The sequence below is a fragment of the Nelumbo lutea genome, chromosome 2 (genome assembly GCF_056320005.1).
Source record: "Nelumbo lutea isolate HS-2025 chromosome 2, American lotus-T2T, whole genome shotgun sequence".
In the NCBI taxonomy this organism is placed as follows: domain Eukaryota; kingdom Viridiplantae; phylum Streptophyta; class Magnoliopsida; order Proteales; family Nelumbonaceae; genus Nelumbo; species Nelumbo lutea.
In genome coordinates, this window is record NC_142685.1 from 34,688,691 (window position 1) to 34,707,237 (window position 18,547).

The 18,547-nt window shown below is 35.7% G+C and overlaps 1 protein-coding gene across 1 annotated transcript; it reads left to right on the top strand.

Annotated features, from left to right (window-relative positions):
* Positions 1–906: 906 nt before the first annotated feature.
* Positions 907–9,790, top strand: LOC148869785 (putative apyrase 1). Its single transcript, XM_088969353.1, has 9 exons — positions 907–1,615; positions 2,939–3,067; positions 3,171–3,227; positions 3,375–3,467; positions 5,860–6,065; positions 6,772–6,863; positions 8,728–8,942; positions 9,059–9,248; positions 9,364–9,790. Exons 1-9 carry the CDS (start codon positions 1,304–1,306, stop codon positions 9,477–9,479), a joined length of 1,410 nt encoding a protein of 469 aa, XP_088825479.1. The 5' UTR covers positions 907–1,303; the 3' UTR covers positions 9,480–9,790.
* Positions 9,791–18,547: the final 8,757 nt, after the last annotated feature.

Here is an 18,547-nt window from a genome sequence, read left to right on the forward strand (position 1 = left end):
GAAGAAACAATTTTGAAACTGTTGTCACTACCCTGTTCGATTATGGCTGAAGAATCTAAGGTTCTTGCTGAAGAACTACTTGCTGATTTTGCCTCACCCTAAGCTATGTCATCTTCAGTGGAGAGAGGATTTGGTACTCTCTTTAGGCGTGAACACCTACATTGGGAGGAACTTTTTGCGTGGATTCCGTATCAAGTATTTCTCTCCCTAATATTGGTTTCAGATTTGATCAAGTTTGTTTCAAGAACGAACATTGAAAAGTGCAGTTTTTCTAAATTAGGGAATACGATTCCTAGATGGGATAAACAAATTTTTAAAATTTCACCCAGCCACCCTGTATGGTTCGGCCATCCATGTGATGAATCTGTAATCCCTTCAACAACTGCCCAAAATGAGTAATGAACCACACCCAAAAACCCTAGAGCTAGAGCCAAAAAGAAGAATACGGAGTAGATGGACATTGAGAGGTTTAGGGTTTCACGGAACTCTCCAACTGCAGTCTTCAAGTTTGCATTTTCATTATTTTCCTTCGATTGGCAGTCAGGCACTAGAAATTTGAGTTTGACATGCGCTTTGTATTGGCCAGTTGAGAATCAATCTCCGAATTTGGTTCACGGGGCTACAAAGGTGATGTAGAGATGAATTCGAGGATTGGATGCAACGGGAGAATGGAAAAAAACCAAGTGGGGGAATAGAAGTAATAAGAAATTACTATCACTAGGTAAAAAAAATTACATGCAGAAGGATTATTTAAGAAGCCTGACTCGCCGTTTAGGGGCAATTTGGTAACAAAAATTGTATTTACGTTGAGATGGACAACTGTTGGTCATTACTAACAATGTTCTAAGGGACGGTGAGTTTTTAAAACTGATGGTTTTGTGACGTTTTAAAAAATCATGCTGAGTTTAAATGGCGAAAAGTTATGATGAATTTTAGACAATTGTACAGAAGATATTTTAAGCAGCACGTGTCATTAAACACATGGGTCCACGTTATCTGCAGCTTATCTGGAAAGGAATCTTGCTGTATCGAGTTTCAGCATCTTCTACTGTCTGCCTCTGCATCGGACGGGGGATGTACATCAGCGCATGTACTCTGATAGGGACTGGGGGGATGAACTTAGGGAGAGAGAGAAAGATTAGCTGTTCAGCGGGCCCGGACAGCAATCTTTGTCTCTCTCGTACGACATTTTCATTCAATCCTTCTCTCCCTTATTTTATCCGTTCACCGGAAGAGGAGAGAGCTGGCCAAGTTTGCAGACTCACTGATCCATCCCCTCCCCGATCCAGACCAAGTGGAGATAATGCTGAAGCGGTCGATACAGCAAGGTTCCTTCTCCGACAGGCTGAGGGGCATAATGCTTCTCGCCTCTGTCTCGCTCCTTCTTATCTCTTTCGTTCTCTTTCTCACGCCGCGATCACCTTCCGACGGTCTCCTCTCCGTCGAATCCGACCATGTTCGTCTCGAGCGTAGGGGCTTGCTCGAGCTCCGGGAATCCAGGAATTATGCGGTAATATTTGACGCCGGAAGCTCTGGTAGCAGAGTACACGTGTTTTGCTTCGACAAAACTCTGAATCTCCTTCCCATTGGAAACGTTCTAGAGCTCTTCGTACAGGTGAGCTCGTGCTAATTTATTAGCTCATTTAGAAACTAGAATGACGTCCTGAGGTTGGCATTGTACCGCTTCTTCATTTCTTTGGCTCCTTTAGAACAACTATACTTGAACTAAAAACCTACGTCTTGTGTTTGGAACTTTGGATAACGGAATTTGCTCGTTTTAATGCAATGGGTTTAGAGAAGATTCTCGGATAACTATGGTAGACCCTATTTTTTGCATGAGAGAGAATGACGGTTCAGCCCAGGGTTTGTAGGCGTAAAGTAGGTGCCAGCTCGGAATTGATGCCAATTCACGGGCGGGCGTTGGTGATAGGGTGTAGACTATTACCATGGGTTGTTAAATTTTGAACGTTAATAGCCTTGTAGTGGAAATAAAAAATATGCATCGGTCCTATCCGTATTTTTCCGAAAAAGAAAAACCCCTTGATTTCTAGTTTCTACTGTTTTCCTGCTTCTGATTTTGACAACAGCTTTCTGCTTTCGGTCTTGTCCGCTAGGTTTTCTGTGTTAATTCAATAATATGTTTGTGTTGAGACATAGACACTTTTATCCCTTCTAAAAATCTTTTATTATCATATAAATATAATGCTGTTACTTGCCTGGCCAGTTATTGGCCCCATGGCAAGATGACCATTATATATTTTTTTTCTATTTAGAAAAAGGGTCATTTACTAGATCACCCCTATAGTTAGCCTATCCTATCCACTATAGACTATATTTTACAATAATTTTATTTAATCAACCTTTCATTATGAACTATTTGCCTTGCCCTATGAAAATAGTAAATGATCACCTATGCTAAATGGAAAATGTTTAAGGGCATGGAACATGGTTGTTTATTCCAAAATTACCCCTAAACTGAGTGGAAAATGTTCAAGAGTATGGATCCTTGTTTATTCCAAAAGTACCCCTAATACTTTTTTGACCAAATACAGAAAAATACTGATTGTCTGTGTTTTATTAGGTGTAAAAATGGTATTTTTTTTTTGTTTTTAATTTGTTTCGATTAAATTTATTTGAATGGATGTGTTGATTAAGTAAATTGATTGCAAACTACAGAGGATGTTTTAGTAAATTCATAAAATTATAGGGGTATTTTAGTAAATGACCCTTTAGAAAAATGCTCTTTTTTCTCTCTGTTTCTAGCTTCTTGCCCTGTTATCTGAATGCTGCCTGTTTTCACTTATTTTAGGCCCCACAATTAGAGATTAATGAGGATGTTTTCATGTCAACATTTATGAGGCCCATCCTATGATTTACGTGCATATATTGATCTAGTGTGCATGTTTTTCCAAGTCTATTATGTTCATTGTTGTTGCAGACAAAACCAGGTTTGAGTGCATATGCCAATGCTCCCGAGAAGGCTGCAGATTCTCTGCTATCTCTTTTGCAGCAGGCAGAAAATGTTGTTCCTAAAGAGTTGCGTAACAAGACACCGGTCAGAGTTGGGGTGTGTATTTTATGATATCTTTTGTTATAAAATATTTAATCTATGCAATTCTTCCATACCTGTTACCTGTTGTCCACTCTGATTGACTCCAATGTATATTCAGGCAACGGCAGGCCTGAGGGCATTGGAAGGTGATACTTCAGATAGAATTTTGCAAGCGGTAAATCTCATGTTTTTCCCCTTTCTTTTTATGAATTATGTGTGTAGATGCATGTGTTTATATTGCCTTTTTTTTTTTTATTTTTTTTTTATAAACACTTGAATATGTACCCCCTCCCCTCATGGCTTAAAATACTTTGTTCCTTAGGTCAGGGATTTGCTTGTCAACAAAAGTTCCTTGAAGTCAAAACCAGAGTGGGTCACTGTTCTGGGTGGAACTCAGGAAGGTACCTATCAGTGGGTATGCTGTTTTGAACTTCACTCTACATACATTCATACCTTGAGATCATACATACAGAATCATAGATTGCAAAAACAAACTACCTCGTGGACGATGAAGGAATAATTATTCTGTTCTAGATGAAATCCTGCTATACAATCTTAAATGTAACGATGATTGACCTTGGGAGGCTGTAAAGAGAGGATTATGAATCTTTATGACTTCTTTCTTTCTTTAGGTGCATAGCCCTTTTCAAGATTCATTTAATTTCTCAGTCCTTAGTAATCCGTAGAGTTCATCATTTGGATTGGTGTTTTCTTTTTCCAGTTTTCTATTCTCAATTTTCATTCCTTATAAATCAAGGTATTAATTATTAGTTATATTAGTTATTTAAACAAATTTACTTGGAGCATGTACCACAACATCAATTGTGGTGAGAAGTCACAAAGGTTCCTGCACCTTTTTGGGCGAAGATAGGTAAAGAAGTTAGTAGTATAAAAATAGTAGAGGCAATGAAGAAGACAACAAATAACATTGTTTTCTTTTAAGTGACTAAATGAAAGTGGAAAAAACTAAAGGAATTGATGTCTATAAGTTATGGTACATATGCACAACCGAATTAAGGATTCCAAAAAAAGTCAACAGCCAAAAAAAGAGGAAGAGAGAGTTTCTTTGAACATTTAGACTGGACAACCAACTTATGATCTCCTCAACAACTACATTGATTACCCTGATACCCCCCATCCAGATTTCTTTTTTGATAAATTATTCTAGAGTGCCTTTCAAGCCAGATAGCCCAAAGAGTTGCCAAAGGGACAACCGGCCATTAAACATTTGCCTTTTTTGTTCACCCCAAAGATGCGCCATTCTGCTAATAAAGCTGAAACAAAACAGGGGGAGCACCAGTGGAAGGAAATAACCTTGCTGAAGTGCCACCAGATTCTAGAAGAGAAACTGCAGTGAAGGGGTGGCTATATGTCTTGGGTTCTGGGTTGACATGACATGTCAGGAAGATTTGCTCCCTCTGTCACCAGCATTTCTTTGGTTAGACTTTTCTCCCATGCTATCACTCAGGTAAAGAACTTGGTATTTAAGGGGGCCGCATTGCCCCAAGTAGTCTTACTTGGGAAGGAGGAACTGGTAGGTCTGATCAGACCATGCTAGAAAGACTAACTGAAAATAAACCTGATTTGAGACCATTTTGAGCACCTGGATTGGAGTCTCGTAAGTACTTTTACTTCTGGCAGATTTTTCTTCATTATGCCCAAGCAGACACGGCGACATTCTTGTTCTTTATCATATCCAATAAAAAGTGAAAGTTATCATCATCATCATCATCATCCATGCCTTATCCCAACTATATGGGGTCGGCTACATCAATCCTGTTTCGCCAATCCATTCTATTTAATGCCATATATATCCATTGTTAAATTATTAGTGCTTTAATCATTTCTTACTACTTCCACCCATGTCCTTTTTGGTCTACCCCTAGACCTTCTAGCCCCTTCAACTTGTATAACAAATCACTTCTTCTAACAGGTGCTGTTGATGGTCTTCGAACCGGCTTATAGGTATAGGAACCTAGGAGTATGGTCAACTTCATTCCTGATCCTATCCTTTCTAGTTTTTCCACTCATCCATCTTAGCATTCACATTTCTGCCACACTCATTTTTTGGACATGTTGTTTCTTGACTGTTAAACACTCTACTCCACACAGCATAGATGCATAGCTGGCCTTATAACCGTTTTACAGAATTTTCCTTTTAATCTAAGCAGTACTTGCCTGTTACATAAAAGTTCAGATACACCCCGCCATTTTTCCCATCCTTTTCTAGTTCTTTGGGTGACATGCCTCTCAACTTCGCCAGTGTGAGCTTGTCTTACATTACTGGACCCAAGCCTGGATAAAGGGGGAGGGTGTGTCAGGTAGGCAGCTGGCGCTAAAACTTTTGCCAAACCTAAACCTTAATGAATAAAAGTGAAAGTTACCAATGAAAAATGTTTTTCTTTTAATGCACCTTTTTTTTACATCTTTGTACTTATTATTAATATTTTTTTTATTATTCTTAAAAAATTCAGGTTCTTTTACCCATTCATTCTCTTGCAATTCATGAGATATTATCAACATAAGTTTCCATTAGCCAAAAAAGCATAAGTTTCCCTATTCCCAACATTTATAATCTTTAAGGAATTACATATCAATGATGTATTCCTGCTTGCTGTATACTCTCTTCTGCATCTTAGGCTCAGTTTGGAAAGAGTACAAATACAAATATGAGAGTACAAAACCTTGTATTTTGTATGTATTTGTACTGTACATATTTGTATTTGTACTCTTTCCAAACTGAGGCTTAATAGTTTTCATTGGTTATAGTTTTATATTATTTTCTGAAATTGCTTCTAAATGTACAGGCTACCATAAACTATCTACTAGGAAGATTGGGAAAGAAATACCCAGATACAGTGGGAGTAATTGATCTTGGAGGTGGATCTGTCCAAATGGCATATGCAATCTCAGAGAAGGCTGCTGAAAAGGCTCCAGCTGTAAAGAATGGGGAGGATTCATATGTGAAAGAACTGTTTCTTAAAGGAACCAAATATTATCTTTATGTCCACAGGTTTTCCATCTTCCTATGCTAATTGCTGTTATGATTCTTGGGTTAGTTATTTTTTAATAAACAACATTAAAGTGGATTTCATTATGGATATGAAAAAAACCCTTGCAATCCAAAACGTGGATAGCAGGTTACAAACAAAAACAGTAGTATGCTCTGTATTCTCAATATAGAAATTCAATCTTCTCCCAGTTCTGGAGTGTCCCATGCAAGTTTATCTGTTGTGACCCTTTTTCTTGATATCTGCCAAAGAATTTGCAGGTCTAGTGATCCACTTGAATGACCAATTCAAGTTAGTAGCTAGAGCCCTTACTTCCCTAACCAAGAATCCTAGTACCCATGGTGCATCTTCATCTGAAGTTATCTACTTAATCACCACCAGACAATCACCTTCAACATGTAATTCTTTCTAGTCAGCTGTTGAAGAAAATTTTAACACTTGTTTTCGTGCTAACAGTTCTGCATTTAACAAGTTTCCAACACCAATAGGCCCTAAGAAGCTAGATAGAGTTTTTCTCCTATCATTTCTGATTACTTGAATGGCAAATTTTTCATATTAGATACATTGGTTATTTTGAAAGACAATTTTTTTTTTTTTTTTTTACTTTGTTTTGAATGAAACCTTATATTTTGAATTATTGTGGCTTTGATTTTTTGAAAATGACCTGTTAAATATGTGCCTCTTTACATGTTGCATTTTGTATTGCAGTTACTTGAACTATGGTTTATTAGCAGCCCGAGCAGAGATTCTGAAGGCTGTGGGAGGCTCTAAAAATCCATGCATTTTGAATGGCTATCATGGTACTATGTATATCTTCATTTCCCATATATCTTTGATGCAGGGCTACTGCTGTGGTTTTTCAATAGTTAGTATTTTTATTTTTTTGAGTCATTAGTAGCTTTCCTAATTGCACTGGGATTGGGTTTTCCTAGTTACATTAGTAGCAGGTTTTCCTAAATATTCTAGGAGTTGGTTGTTCTAATTGGTTGAGTTATTTTAGCAAGTAAAATTTATTTTAGTAGGTCAGAGCCATGGACTTGTACATAATACCCTAATGGGGTAGGGGGTTGGGCAGCTGCTGCTGCCTAGGGGTCCTTTCATTGTCTTTGGATTACATGTTACACAAATAGAGTAAGTTTTCTATGCTATTAAAGTAATAGTAACCGATAAAAAAAAACAGAATGAATGAAAGAAAGAAAGAAAGAAAGAAAGAAAGAAAAAAGAGACCATATAGTTACCATCTTGTCTCTGCCTGATCTAGGCATCTAGCATATAACAAGCTTAACAACTAAAATAGCCAAGTCCATAACGTCAATGCTTCCTCATCATTTTACCTTGGTGAATGAAGCCTTGGCTCATTATGTTTTGAATTATTGCGGTCATTAAATGATGAATCTCCACTGAATGTCATCTCAATGATCTCGTCAAGCAAGATGAACTTCCTGACCTTCCATTATGCCTACTATTTGAGAACCTTATGGTCCATCCTACTATTATTTCAAGAACAGCTTGTTTCTCCCCTCCTTCAAAGAGACGGTTAAATGTGAGGAAATGTATTGATTATCCATTCTTTGGAGTAATTGGGATAATTATGTGAATAATTGTGGCAGCCAGAAACTATAATGGCAATTAAGAGGGGATGATTACTGCTCGTTGTCTTCCAATTTTGAAATACTTTTATTCTTGTTCTTTAGGTTTAAAGTATATATTGATATGATATATCATCTTTGTATCCATTGCCATGCATATTGGTATGATTTGCCTCCATATTGTACTATATCAATGGATATGGTCCCATACACATCAATATGGAAGCGTATTGGTGCCTAGTTTGACGAAGCTGTATATTGAACACTTTTGGTTTGTTTTTGAACTTTAATAAAAATTGAAATAGAGTTGTAGTTATAAAAAATGAAATAAATAACTTAATATTTATTTTTTCCTAAAAAGTTATTAAAAACTAAATATTATAAAAATAATTTATTTTGTTTAATGATTTATATGTTTTATTTTACATATAACTTATATGTTAAAAATGAAAATATATTTATTATTTATATAGAAGTGCTAAATAAATGAATTTTCCAACAAATTAATAAAAATTAAAAATTATAATTATAAAAACAAAAATAAATAATTTAAGATTTAATTTTCCCCAAAAATTTAATAAAACCGAAAGTTATAAAGATAATTTATTTTATCTACCTTAAATGGTTGTGTAAAATAAAACAATTATTTGTTACAAATGAAAACATGTTTGTTATTTTAAAAATATAGTTATATAAATAAAATTTCCCACAAATTTAATAAAATTGAAATAGAGTGATAATTATTGTATGATGCGTACATGTTCTAAAGGCCTGATATTTTTTATTGTAATGTTTCTCTTCATATAACCTATTAAAGTGTGCATTTCTCGTCTGTTTACCTTATTCATATATGATTCAGATTTATATTTATTTATTAATATATTTATATGATTTGTATGCATTTCCTAGCGTATCTAAGCGTTTCCATATTTTTTGTTTGTATCCATGTGTTTCCAAAATGTATTCGTATCCATATATGAACTATCTGACAATACTTGGTACCGATATTTTGATCCTTGGTTTCAAATGGTTGCTCCAAAAAACTAATAGATGATGTCCTCTTTTCTTCTTCAAGGGTCTTACAAATATGGGGGTCATGTATATGAAGTATCAAGCTCTGCATCTGGTTCCAACATTAACGAGTGCAGAGGGGCTGCTTTTAAGGCTCTCAAAGTTAATGAATCATGTACACACATGAAGTGCATGTTTGGCGGAGTATGGAATGGTGGTGGTGGGGTTGGACAGAAAAATTTATTTGTTGCCTCATTTTTCTTTGACAGGGCTGCTGAGGTAATTAGACATTCATAATCTAGACCCATGAGAACTCCTATAATCATCATCATCATCATCATAATCACATTTGTTGCTTTGTGTTAATGCTGACTGGATCGTGTTTCTATACACAGGCTGGTTTTATAGATTCCAACAAGCCAGTTGCCAAAGTCCGCCCTGTGGATTTTGAGGAGGCTGCAAAACGTGCTTGTGAAACTAAACTTGCTGATGCTGAGTCTATCTATCCGCTTGTTGAGAAGGATAACTTGCCTTATCTATGTATGGACCTTGTCTATCAGTTCACATTGCTTGTAGATGGGTTTGGTACGTTAAATTTACAGATCATCCACTGTTGAAATTTCATTCTTACTTTTCTCTGGCAAGCATTATTTAAGGATTCTAATATTCTCATATTGGCTACTGTTATTCCCTTGGACAGCTCTAGATCCTTGGCAGGAGATCACATTAGTGAAGCAAGTGAAGTATGGGAATTCCCTGCTTGAAGCAGCTTGGCCATTAGGCAGTGCCATAGAAGTTGTATCATCATCAACATAACCGGAACCTTGCATTAGTTTGGAAACTTTTGGTTCACAGATTTCTTTCGCTTTGACGCGTACAATTTCTCGGGATGACTGGCGATTCTTGTTTAAAAGCCTTCAGAGATTGAGACTGTTTTAGTTCATTTTTGGATAAGCCTCTCCGTTGGCAGCAGAGAGTGGATATTATAAAGTTTATTTTTTTTTATTACAGTTAAACTCAAATTGGATATCTGATATGATATTCAAATTTGAGAATCATAATCTTGAAAATCCGATGGATCCTTATCAAATTCAGATCAATTGAATTTCTTATCGAATTGGATCCGATATTACCCTTTACTGAATCCAATCCATTTGCATTCCTACACATAAAATAGCCTTAGAAGTGACGTGAGTTGATCCTTTAATTCAAGGTTATCTCATCAAGTGATATGCAAGAATTGAGAAAGCTAGGTCATTGCAGAAGCACAAAGAAATGAAATGAAATATTTTTATATGGGTTTTGAATTTTATCTAAATTTTGGTCTCATTGATGTTTGTTGGTAAATACTTATATATATATATATGTGTGTGTGTGTGTGCGCTAGCAGCATCAATGAGGAAATGATCTAAAAGTGTAAAGAATTCAAGAAAATTACCAATGGGAATGCTATACTTGAAGAGTCTGAGGTACACAATTTCGTTTTGGTTGCACCAATGAGAAGTAAATGAGTAGACAAGATAATCCATGGTTTTCAAAAAGGAACCGGTGGTCGAACCAGTCAGGGGGTCCGGTTATCGGTTCAAACGGTCTGACCGTTCAACCTGAATGACCAACCCATTTTAACAAAAAAATTAACAAAAATTAAAAAATTGAAAAACGGTCAAAACTGTTTGAACGGTTTGAATGGTTCGAATGGTTAATCAGACAGTTCAATGGTTTACTGACCAAAATCAATGGTTTTTAGGGAAAAAGCGGTTTTGAAGGAAAATGGAACCAGTCAAGTGACCGGTTTCCGGTTTTTCTGATTCGACTGTTCGATTCGGTCCGGTTTTGAAAACAATGAGATAATCTACAACAAGAACTCTATCAACTGTGTAAGGAGTTTCATTTTCCTAGGAAAATAGAGGAGAATCACTTGGTGTATATGATTAACGAAAATAAATGCTCATTTGTTCTATTATTTATATTATTTTTAGGTTTAAGTTATAATCTGCATTGGAGCAAGTAACTAGCTAGTGGGAGCCAACCTTTTGTGCCACTAGTTATTTCTTGTTTAGTATATAATTAGCTGGTGAACCGGTTAACTGCTTCACTTGATCGATTTTTCACTTTTTGTTGTAATTTTCATGCAAATATATATATATTTTTCTATTCTTTCCCTAATTTAAAGAAAGAACCAATTAATATTTCATCATCAACAAAACAAATGCCTACAATAACATTTCAACAAAATTTATCTACATACAACCAAATAAACCAAACAACTAATAGTTATTCTAAAAATACATCAATCTTCAATATTCAAAACTTCTAATAAACCAAGCACAAATAATTGGAAATAATTAGGTATTTATAATATATTATAAATAGACTAATTAGCTGGGTTAATCACAGGGTTTTTCTTATGTTAATCTAGATCAAACTGAAAAATTGAATCTCTGAGAAAACCAAATTGATCGGTTCAAATACCTAGATTTTTTCAATTTGGATTGTCAGTTTTGAATCGGATTTTTATGAGCACACCTAAAGGAATCTGAACAGGTGCATCTAATTCTCCCAACAAAGGCTGAAATCATAGAGCCTCAAACAGACCATGTGCCATAAGGCCCATAACCCAATACTCTGCCTCAAGATTCACATTAGACTTTTTGCCACCACACCATTTCTTACTCTTCTAGGGTACCATATTTTAATTTTGCCCACAGAAGCACAATATCTTGAATAAATCTTTTATTATCAGAGACCCATCCCAGTTTGCATCAATTGTAGACCTCTCTACCTTCAAATGATCATGCCTCTTATACAAAATTCCTTTATCTGGATTTCCCTCTAGGTAAGTTAGAATTCAATCCACTGCAGCAATGTGTGAAGTACAAGAACATGCATGTATTGGCTTACGATACTAATCACATAAAATATATCTAACGAAGTCATACAACCATAGAGAAGTCTCCCTAGGCTACAAATCTCTAATACATAACATTATCCTCCAACATACTAACTCCCCCTCAGTAGCAAGTCTTATGACCATGATCAATAACTTGTCTCTAAGTAATTCCAACACATAATACCTCTAGGAGATTTAGGGTCTATTTGGTTTTCAGTCAGAATTGGAATTGGAATTCTTTGAAATCGGAATCAAATGGTTTATTCCCATAGCTTGTTTGGTTCAGACAGGAATGGGATTGAGAATTAAAATCAGCAAGAATGAGGTTTCATTTCCAAGGGAGGGGTAGGAAATGACCATTCCCTCAAATGGGGAAATGCCATTCCAACAGGAATGAGAATGAGATTCTGATTCTGCTCAACCAAACAGTTGGAATTGGGATAACCCATTCCGATTCTGAATCTGCTCAGAAGTAAAGTCTGTTTGGGACTCCTCAAAATTGATCCTCTGTGATACTTTCTTAAATCGGTGAAACTAAGCATAAAGTGATTGTTGCAAGCCATACAACACCTTGTATCCGCTGCCATGGGAAGGCCCTGCCAAACGGACACTAATTGGACTAATGCAATAAGTCATATCAGCCCATGCATTGCTTCCAATTTCCTTAAGGGAAGTTCTATTTCCTGAGCAAGAGATCTTATTTGGATAAGATATACCTTGGTCTGAATTTGTCCCTGTTAAATTTTCGATTCAAACTGAAGTTTATATGTTGGAACCATAGATAAACTAGGTATATGTTTGATGTATGGTTTGGAAGCACCGTTTTTTGAAAAAACAATGTCTTTTTTTTATCTGTTTGGAAACATTGTTGCCAGGTAGGATGTTTCCTAGAGAAAAAAGCAACACTTTCTATTTGGTACCAGTGTTCCATGTCTGTTTTCAGCACTGGTACCCATCATAGGAAATCCATGTCACTGCCACATCACGTCCTCATTTGGCAGCAATGAGCTGCAATCTGAGAAAACACCAAATTTGGCATTGCTCCAAACCACGCATTTCTCGATTTCCTATGCATGGCTTGGAACACGGTTTTTTTTTTTATTTTTTTTTATGAAAAAACGGTTCCAAACAAATAGGCATTTCCTGGAGCACCGTTTTTCTGATGTAGCATTGGTGGGTCAATGTTTTCTGAAGCAACGACATCGATGCCAAACAGACGATAGATTAAACATAATGAGAATATTATATATTAACAATAAAATGAATAAAAAAAAACTTTGATATAATGTCATGGATAAAATGACTTAAATATTAACTTCTATAGAACTTAAGCCTATGACCCTTCAGTAAAAAACTAAAAGCACAACCCTCAAACCAACTTCAGTAATAAATTGTAAGATTATTGATGGATTCATATCTTACTGGTTTCAGATTTGAGTGCATTAATTTTGATCCAATTATAAAGGGATTGAATTTTGATGAGCTTAATTGGGAGGATAAACATAGCCCTAATGTTCAACCTAAGATACTGTCCAGCCCATCTCAACCTAAAGCTTAGATTCCTGTAGGCACAACACAAGTTGTTGCACCTTTTTTCCTAAGTTCTTTTAGATATAATTCGTAGAGCAATAAGGAGTTGATGATGTGATGACGCCAAAACTAGGGACCATTTTCAAGGTTCAAAGTATCAATATATACGCCAAAACTAGGACATAAATCCTTGACCATATGTTTTCGGTTTGTGTTCAATACATTCAATCATTCGCCATATGAAAGAATAGAAAAAAAGGTCTGTTATTAATTTCTTTACTTTGTAGTAATTGAAAAGGTCTATTGGTTGTTTAGAGTGATGCAACCCAGAGGGTTAATTGGTGGGCATTCTTAAGTTTGATATGAATGGAATCAAGGGGTCTTCCAACTCGATGTCAGTCAGCCTAAGAATACTTTTCAAAATAGCGCTCGATGAATGTTCTAAGCCTCTTTGATATGCTTTTCCAATCCCAAGGTATACTTTGATCTTTAGGCTTTGTTTGTTTGCAGTTCAACCAGAAGAAAATTAAATTTGTACCCCGTCAGTTCAGATTTGTTGGTGAAAGGACTCTCCTCAATTTGGGGTTGATTTTCATGGGTTTTGTATGGCTAATAAGGGTTTAAATTTCATTTTTCAACTTATGGCATTCATCCGTGTTATGACTGACACCATGGTAGTACTTACAGTACTTGTCTTGGTTCCCCTTTCTTGGGTTCTTTTTCATCTTGGAGGGATATTGCATGAACTCTTGGTTCTTGACCTGCACAAGGATATAGGTCAAGTAGTGTTAAGGGAAGTATAGCTCTCATATGATGGTGTAATCTGTTTAGATTTGTCCTTTTTATGTAAGCTGCCAGGCCTTGACTTATTTTTGTCCTTCATCTTCTTGTATGCCCATTTACTAGCCTCAGCCTCTTTTGCATTGATATATTTCTTTGCTTTTGATAAGAACTTTACCATGTTAAAATGTGGCCTCTTTGCAAGTGAGAAGTTGAAGGATGAGGGTGCCAAGGGATTGATCGAGATCTTTGACTTCAACGGCCTCGTCGTTAAAGCATTATATATAGTTATGGAGGGATTTCTTGGATTTTTGCTTAATTTCCATGAGCATGACTAAGGTCTTTTGGTAGTGTTAGTTGTTGAAGAAATGGGAGAGGATGAGGTCTGCAAACTAGTCCCAAGAGGTGATGGACCGAGCTGGGGGACTTGAGAACCATCATAAAGCAGCCCTCTTAACTCTTAAGCGTGGCTTGGAAATCTTGACACATCAGGGCGTCAGAGAATTTGTAAAGGAACATGATAGCATATAAACTCTTTATTTGGCCTTTCGGGTAGGGGTGTAAATGGATATGATTTGATTTGAGATCCGATCCTATTTTGTCGGATTCAAATAACCCCAGTTCGTATCTTTAGATTGGATCGAATCAGATAATAGGATCCGATTAGAAATCGGATTGGATTTGGATCACCCCTACCTGATCTGATATATATGCTATATATTTATTTATATAAATATATATAATACATATATGTATGTTATTTATGTATAAATATATTATTTATATTATACTTTTGTAAAATTGTAAAATCATTTATATTTTTTATGAAAAACATGTATATATATGATGAAAATAATTAAAAAACACTTGTACTTTTGTTTTTCTTTATTTAAATTGGTACATTTTATTTTTATTTTAATAATTTATCAAATTTTAAAGAAAACAAATCGGATCAGATAAGATCTGAATATCTAACTTCCCGATTGGATTCAAATTCAGATCGATATATATCTGTCAGATCCGATTGGATCGAACATGCAATTAATAGTAGGGGTGCAAATGGATTGGATCATGACCCGGTCCGATCCTATTTGGTCGAATTCGGATCACTCATGTTTAGATCTTCAGATCAAATAATAGGACTCGATAAAAAATCAGATCGGATTCGGATCACCCCTACCTGATCCGACATATGTTATGTATTTATAAATATAAATATATATCATACATATATATACATGTTAATTATTTATATTGTAATTTATAAATTTGTTATATTATTTATTTTTTATAAAAAACCTGTATATATATGATGAAAATAATTAAAAGAGCATTTGAAAATTTTGTTTTTTGTTTATTTAAATTGGTATATTTTACTTTTTAATAATTTATTAATTTTTAAAGAAAATAAATCGAATTGGATCAAATTCAAAGATCCAACTTACCAATAGAATTCAAATTTAAATTGAGGCCTATAAGATCTGATTGGATCAGATCCAATATGAACAATGTCAAATCAAATTTAAATATACCCTGATTCAAATCCAATATAATCTATTTGTATCGCTACTTTCGGGTCAATAATTCCATCACGAATGGCGCCCAACTCGGCCACAGGCTTCGAATTTTCAATCTTAATTCCGCAGTGAAACGTCGACTACGCCACTACGGATAACGGATGTATCCCGACCCAAATCTGGATGATTTTGGGAGAGACTCCTCCAACTTAATGGTTTAAGCTTAGCTATGACAAAGCGGAGGGTGATCAATCAATTATGTGGACGGCTACTATAATGGAAAGATGGTGTGTGGAAATATCTTTTTCATTGGCTGAATTATAAGCTATTTATGCTGTGACAAATACTTCTCTCCGGCCATCATTGAGTCTAGCCTTGTGTCAATTATCACCGGCTCCCCAATAATTATCTCTCACAGTTATAAGGAGGTTAGGTCCCGCTGATTTGTTAGCTAATAAGATTGTTTTAAACAAAAAATTTAAGTCTAAATTTTTATTGTTATGTTAATCATGTTCATACTGTACCTATCTGCCTTTGAAAACGATGTAAATATTTATGTTGATTTGATTTTATCAGGAGGAATGTAAATCAAAATCAATGTAAAATTCCATTTTGGCATTTGAATAAAATAAAGTTTTACATGATAAATGAATATAAATATATTCATTTATATACATATTTTACGGTGTAATATAAAACATCATCATGTACTTTTACACCAATTAACACACCCTAAATATATATACACATATTTTATAATATAAATATATAAATATATTTATGGGGCCGGAGGGTCTGATTTTCTGCTTTTAGTTTGTCGTTTTTTATCAATCTCTTAAAATATATAAAATACATGGGTCCACGTTATCTGCAGCATCGATTTCACGCACCCTAAGGATATGTATGGGCCCTCAGTGGAGGTTCTGATTTTCTGCTTTTAGTTTGTGGTCTTTTATTCAATTTCTTTTAAATTAAAAAAATTAAAGAAATTATCTAAAATTCATCCTGACTTTTCACTCTTTCTTTTAAATTCATCGTAGCTTTTCAGAACATACAAAAACCACCATGTCAGTAGATAAATTAACGGATGTTATTAAATTACAATTTTACCCTTTGTTAATGTTTCCAGTTGCCCGTCTGGTTTGGTTGTAGACCCACAACAACTAGATGAGATCATCAGCACTACTGAAAACTTGGGCCGTCCAATCCAGATTCTTCTCCTGGACGGTCCTGCTTTGATCTGGACTTTTGTTTTTCCACATCCGTATATGAATCCGAATCTGGATTCTGAAATCTGATACAGTTCGCTTTTAACAAGGTGGTTCCTGGTTTGGTGCCTTCAACCGTTTAGCATCAGGATTGCCATCAAGGTCATTTACTCCAGACTTTTGTCCCTGATGTTTCTTAAGTTTCTAGACGCATTTTTTGATGTTAGCTTCTCACATTCCTCCCGTAAACGTTCCAACTCTTCTCTAATTGTACTGTTATCCTCTTTCAATGTTTCCACACGACCTGCAAGTTCTTCACACTCAGCTTGCTTACTGAGTGTGGATGTTAAAATTAGGAATAAAATCATTACCTAAGGACCGGTAGGCATCGCAACAAAATAGAGAAGCATTCAACCCATAGAGGAAGAGCCTGAAGTCATTTGAGGATAGACGGATTGAGCCAGATGAATTTCTTGGTATATGTATCAGCATTGAGTGGATGTATCGAGAAGAGGAGGTTGCTTGAAGTGTTGGACAAGATTCTATAGAGCATCAAAGTTCAAGGGACATGAAGCACCAACGAGAATTCTTTATGGGATACAACTGTTAGGCAGTGTATGTTTTTAGTTCCACTTAGTTTGACGTACGTTATGACATTTTATTATAAATGAGTAAAGTATATATTTGATTCATTTATATTGGTTTGTTTTTGTGTAATATCCTTAAATTAGACACTTATAAGACTTGTGTTAGTTTAGAATTTTCACAACCGTTGGATAGATTTGGGGAGATTTATCTTGCCAAGGCTGATACTGATGTGCCGCCAAGTTGGTTGGGGTGGGTTGTCTCAGTTGTTAGGGTGAGACCTGAAGTACATACAATGTGGCTTTGCTTGAAACCCTAAACCAGACCAAATTCCAGTATTGCCCTGTACCTTAGAGATAGATGGGCAAAATTGAAATGTTACACCTGACCCCCTAGACTCGATTATGGTACTGCACTAGGTGTCGGATTGGGCTGTCTTTGATATGCCAATCAATGAGATCCATAAAGGGGGTCAAAACCTAAGTATATTGGGATAGTCCGAGAATTCACCTGAGTGGGTGATCATAGTGACAGGATCAGCCCCTTTGTCGGACAAAATGAATGATCGGGGAATGGTTTCTCTCTGATGGAAACCTAAACTATCGGTAGTTGATTTCAAAGTGTTGAAATTTGTTTTGCAATATATGGTTTCACAAAATATTTGCAAAATGTTTTAATTTTCGGGATCCATGTGACTAGAGAGTGCAACATTGTACCTTATAGCCGAGGGAGAGGTCCTCTCTTGTTGGGTAGTGTTTGATCATTATGGACTGAGATGTTAAGTGCAAGACCATTTAAGGATAATAAACCTGATGGACTAATCTCACGTCTGCCTACAGTCCTTGGGCCTTCATAAGATGGCTGGACCCAATGACCATTTAGTGTAAATGTTGGGCCCATTAAGAGCCCATATTGATGGACTCAGGGGTTCGCTGTATTCAGTAGTGAATTCGGCCAGGCCTTGTAACAGAGGATAGGATGAGCCCATGTGGCTAATGTGGAGATCAATGATAGGGTCTCACACCATACAAAGAGAGCCAAGCTAGCTAGTAGTAAAAAGGAAGTGAGCCTGAAAGCTTAATGAGCCTAAATCCCATTTCGAATTAGGTTAATTGGATTAATTAAATAGGAGCGAATCTGAGTATGGATCAACAGATAAGGATAAGAGAATAAATCTTATCCACTTAAAGAGTCTAGATCCAAATAGAGATTTGGATAAAGAAACTTCTAATTTGATTAGGAGTAGCTGATCTTGATCTACAGATAAGATAAGGGACTTTCCTTATCACTTAAAGAGTTCAGATCCAAATAAAGATTTGGATAAAGAAATTCCTAATAAAATTAGGAGATTGACTATTTAAGGGTTATATATAA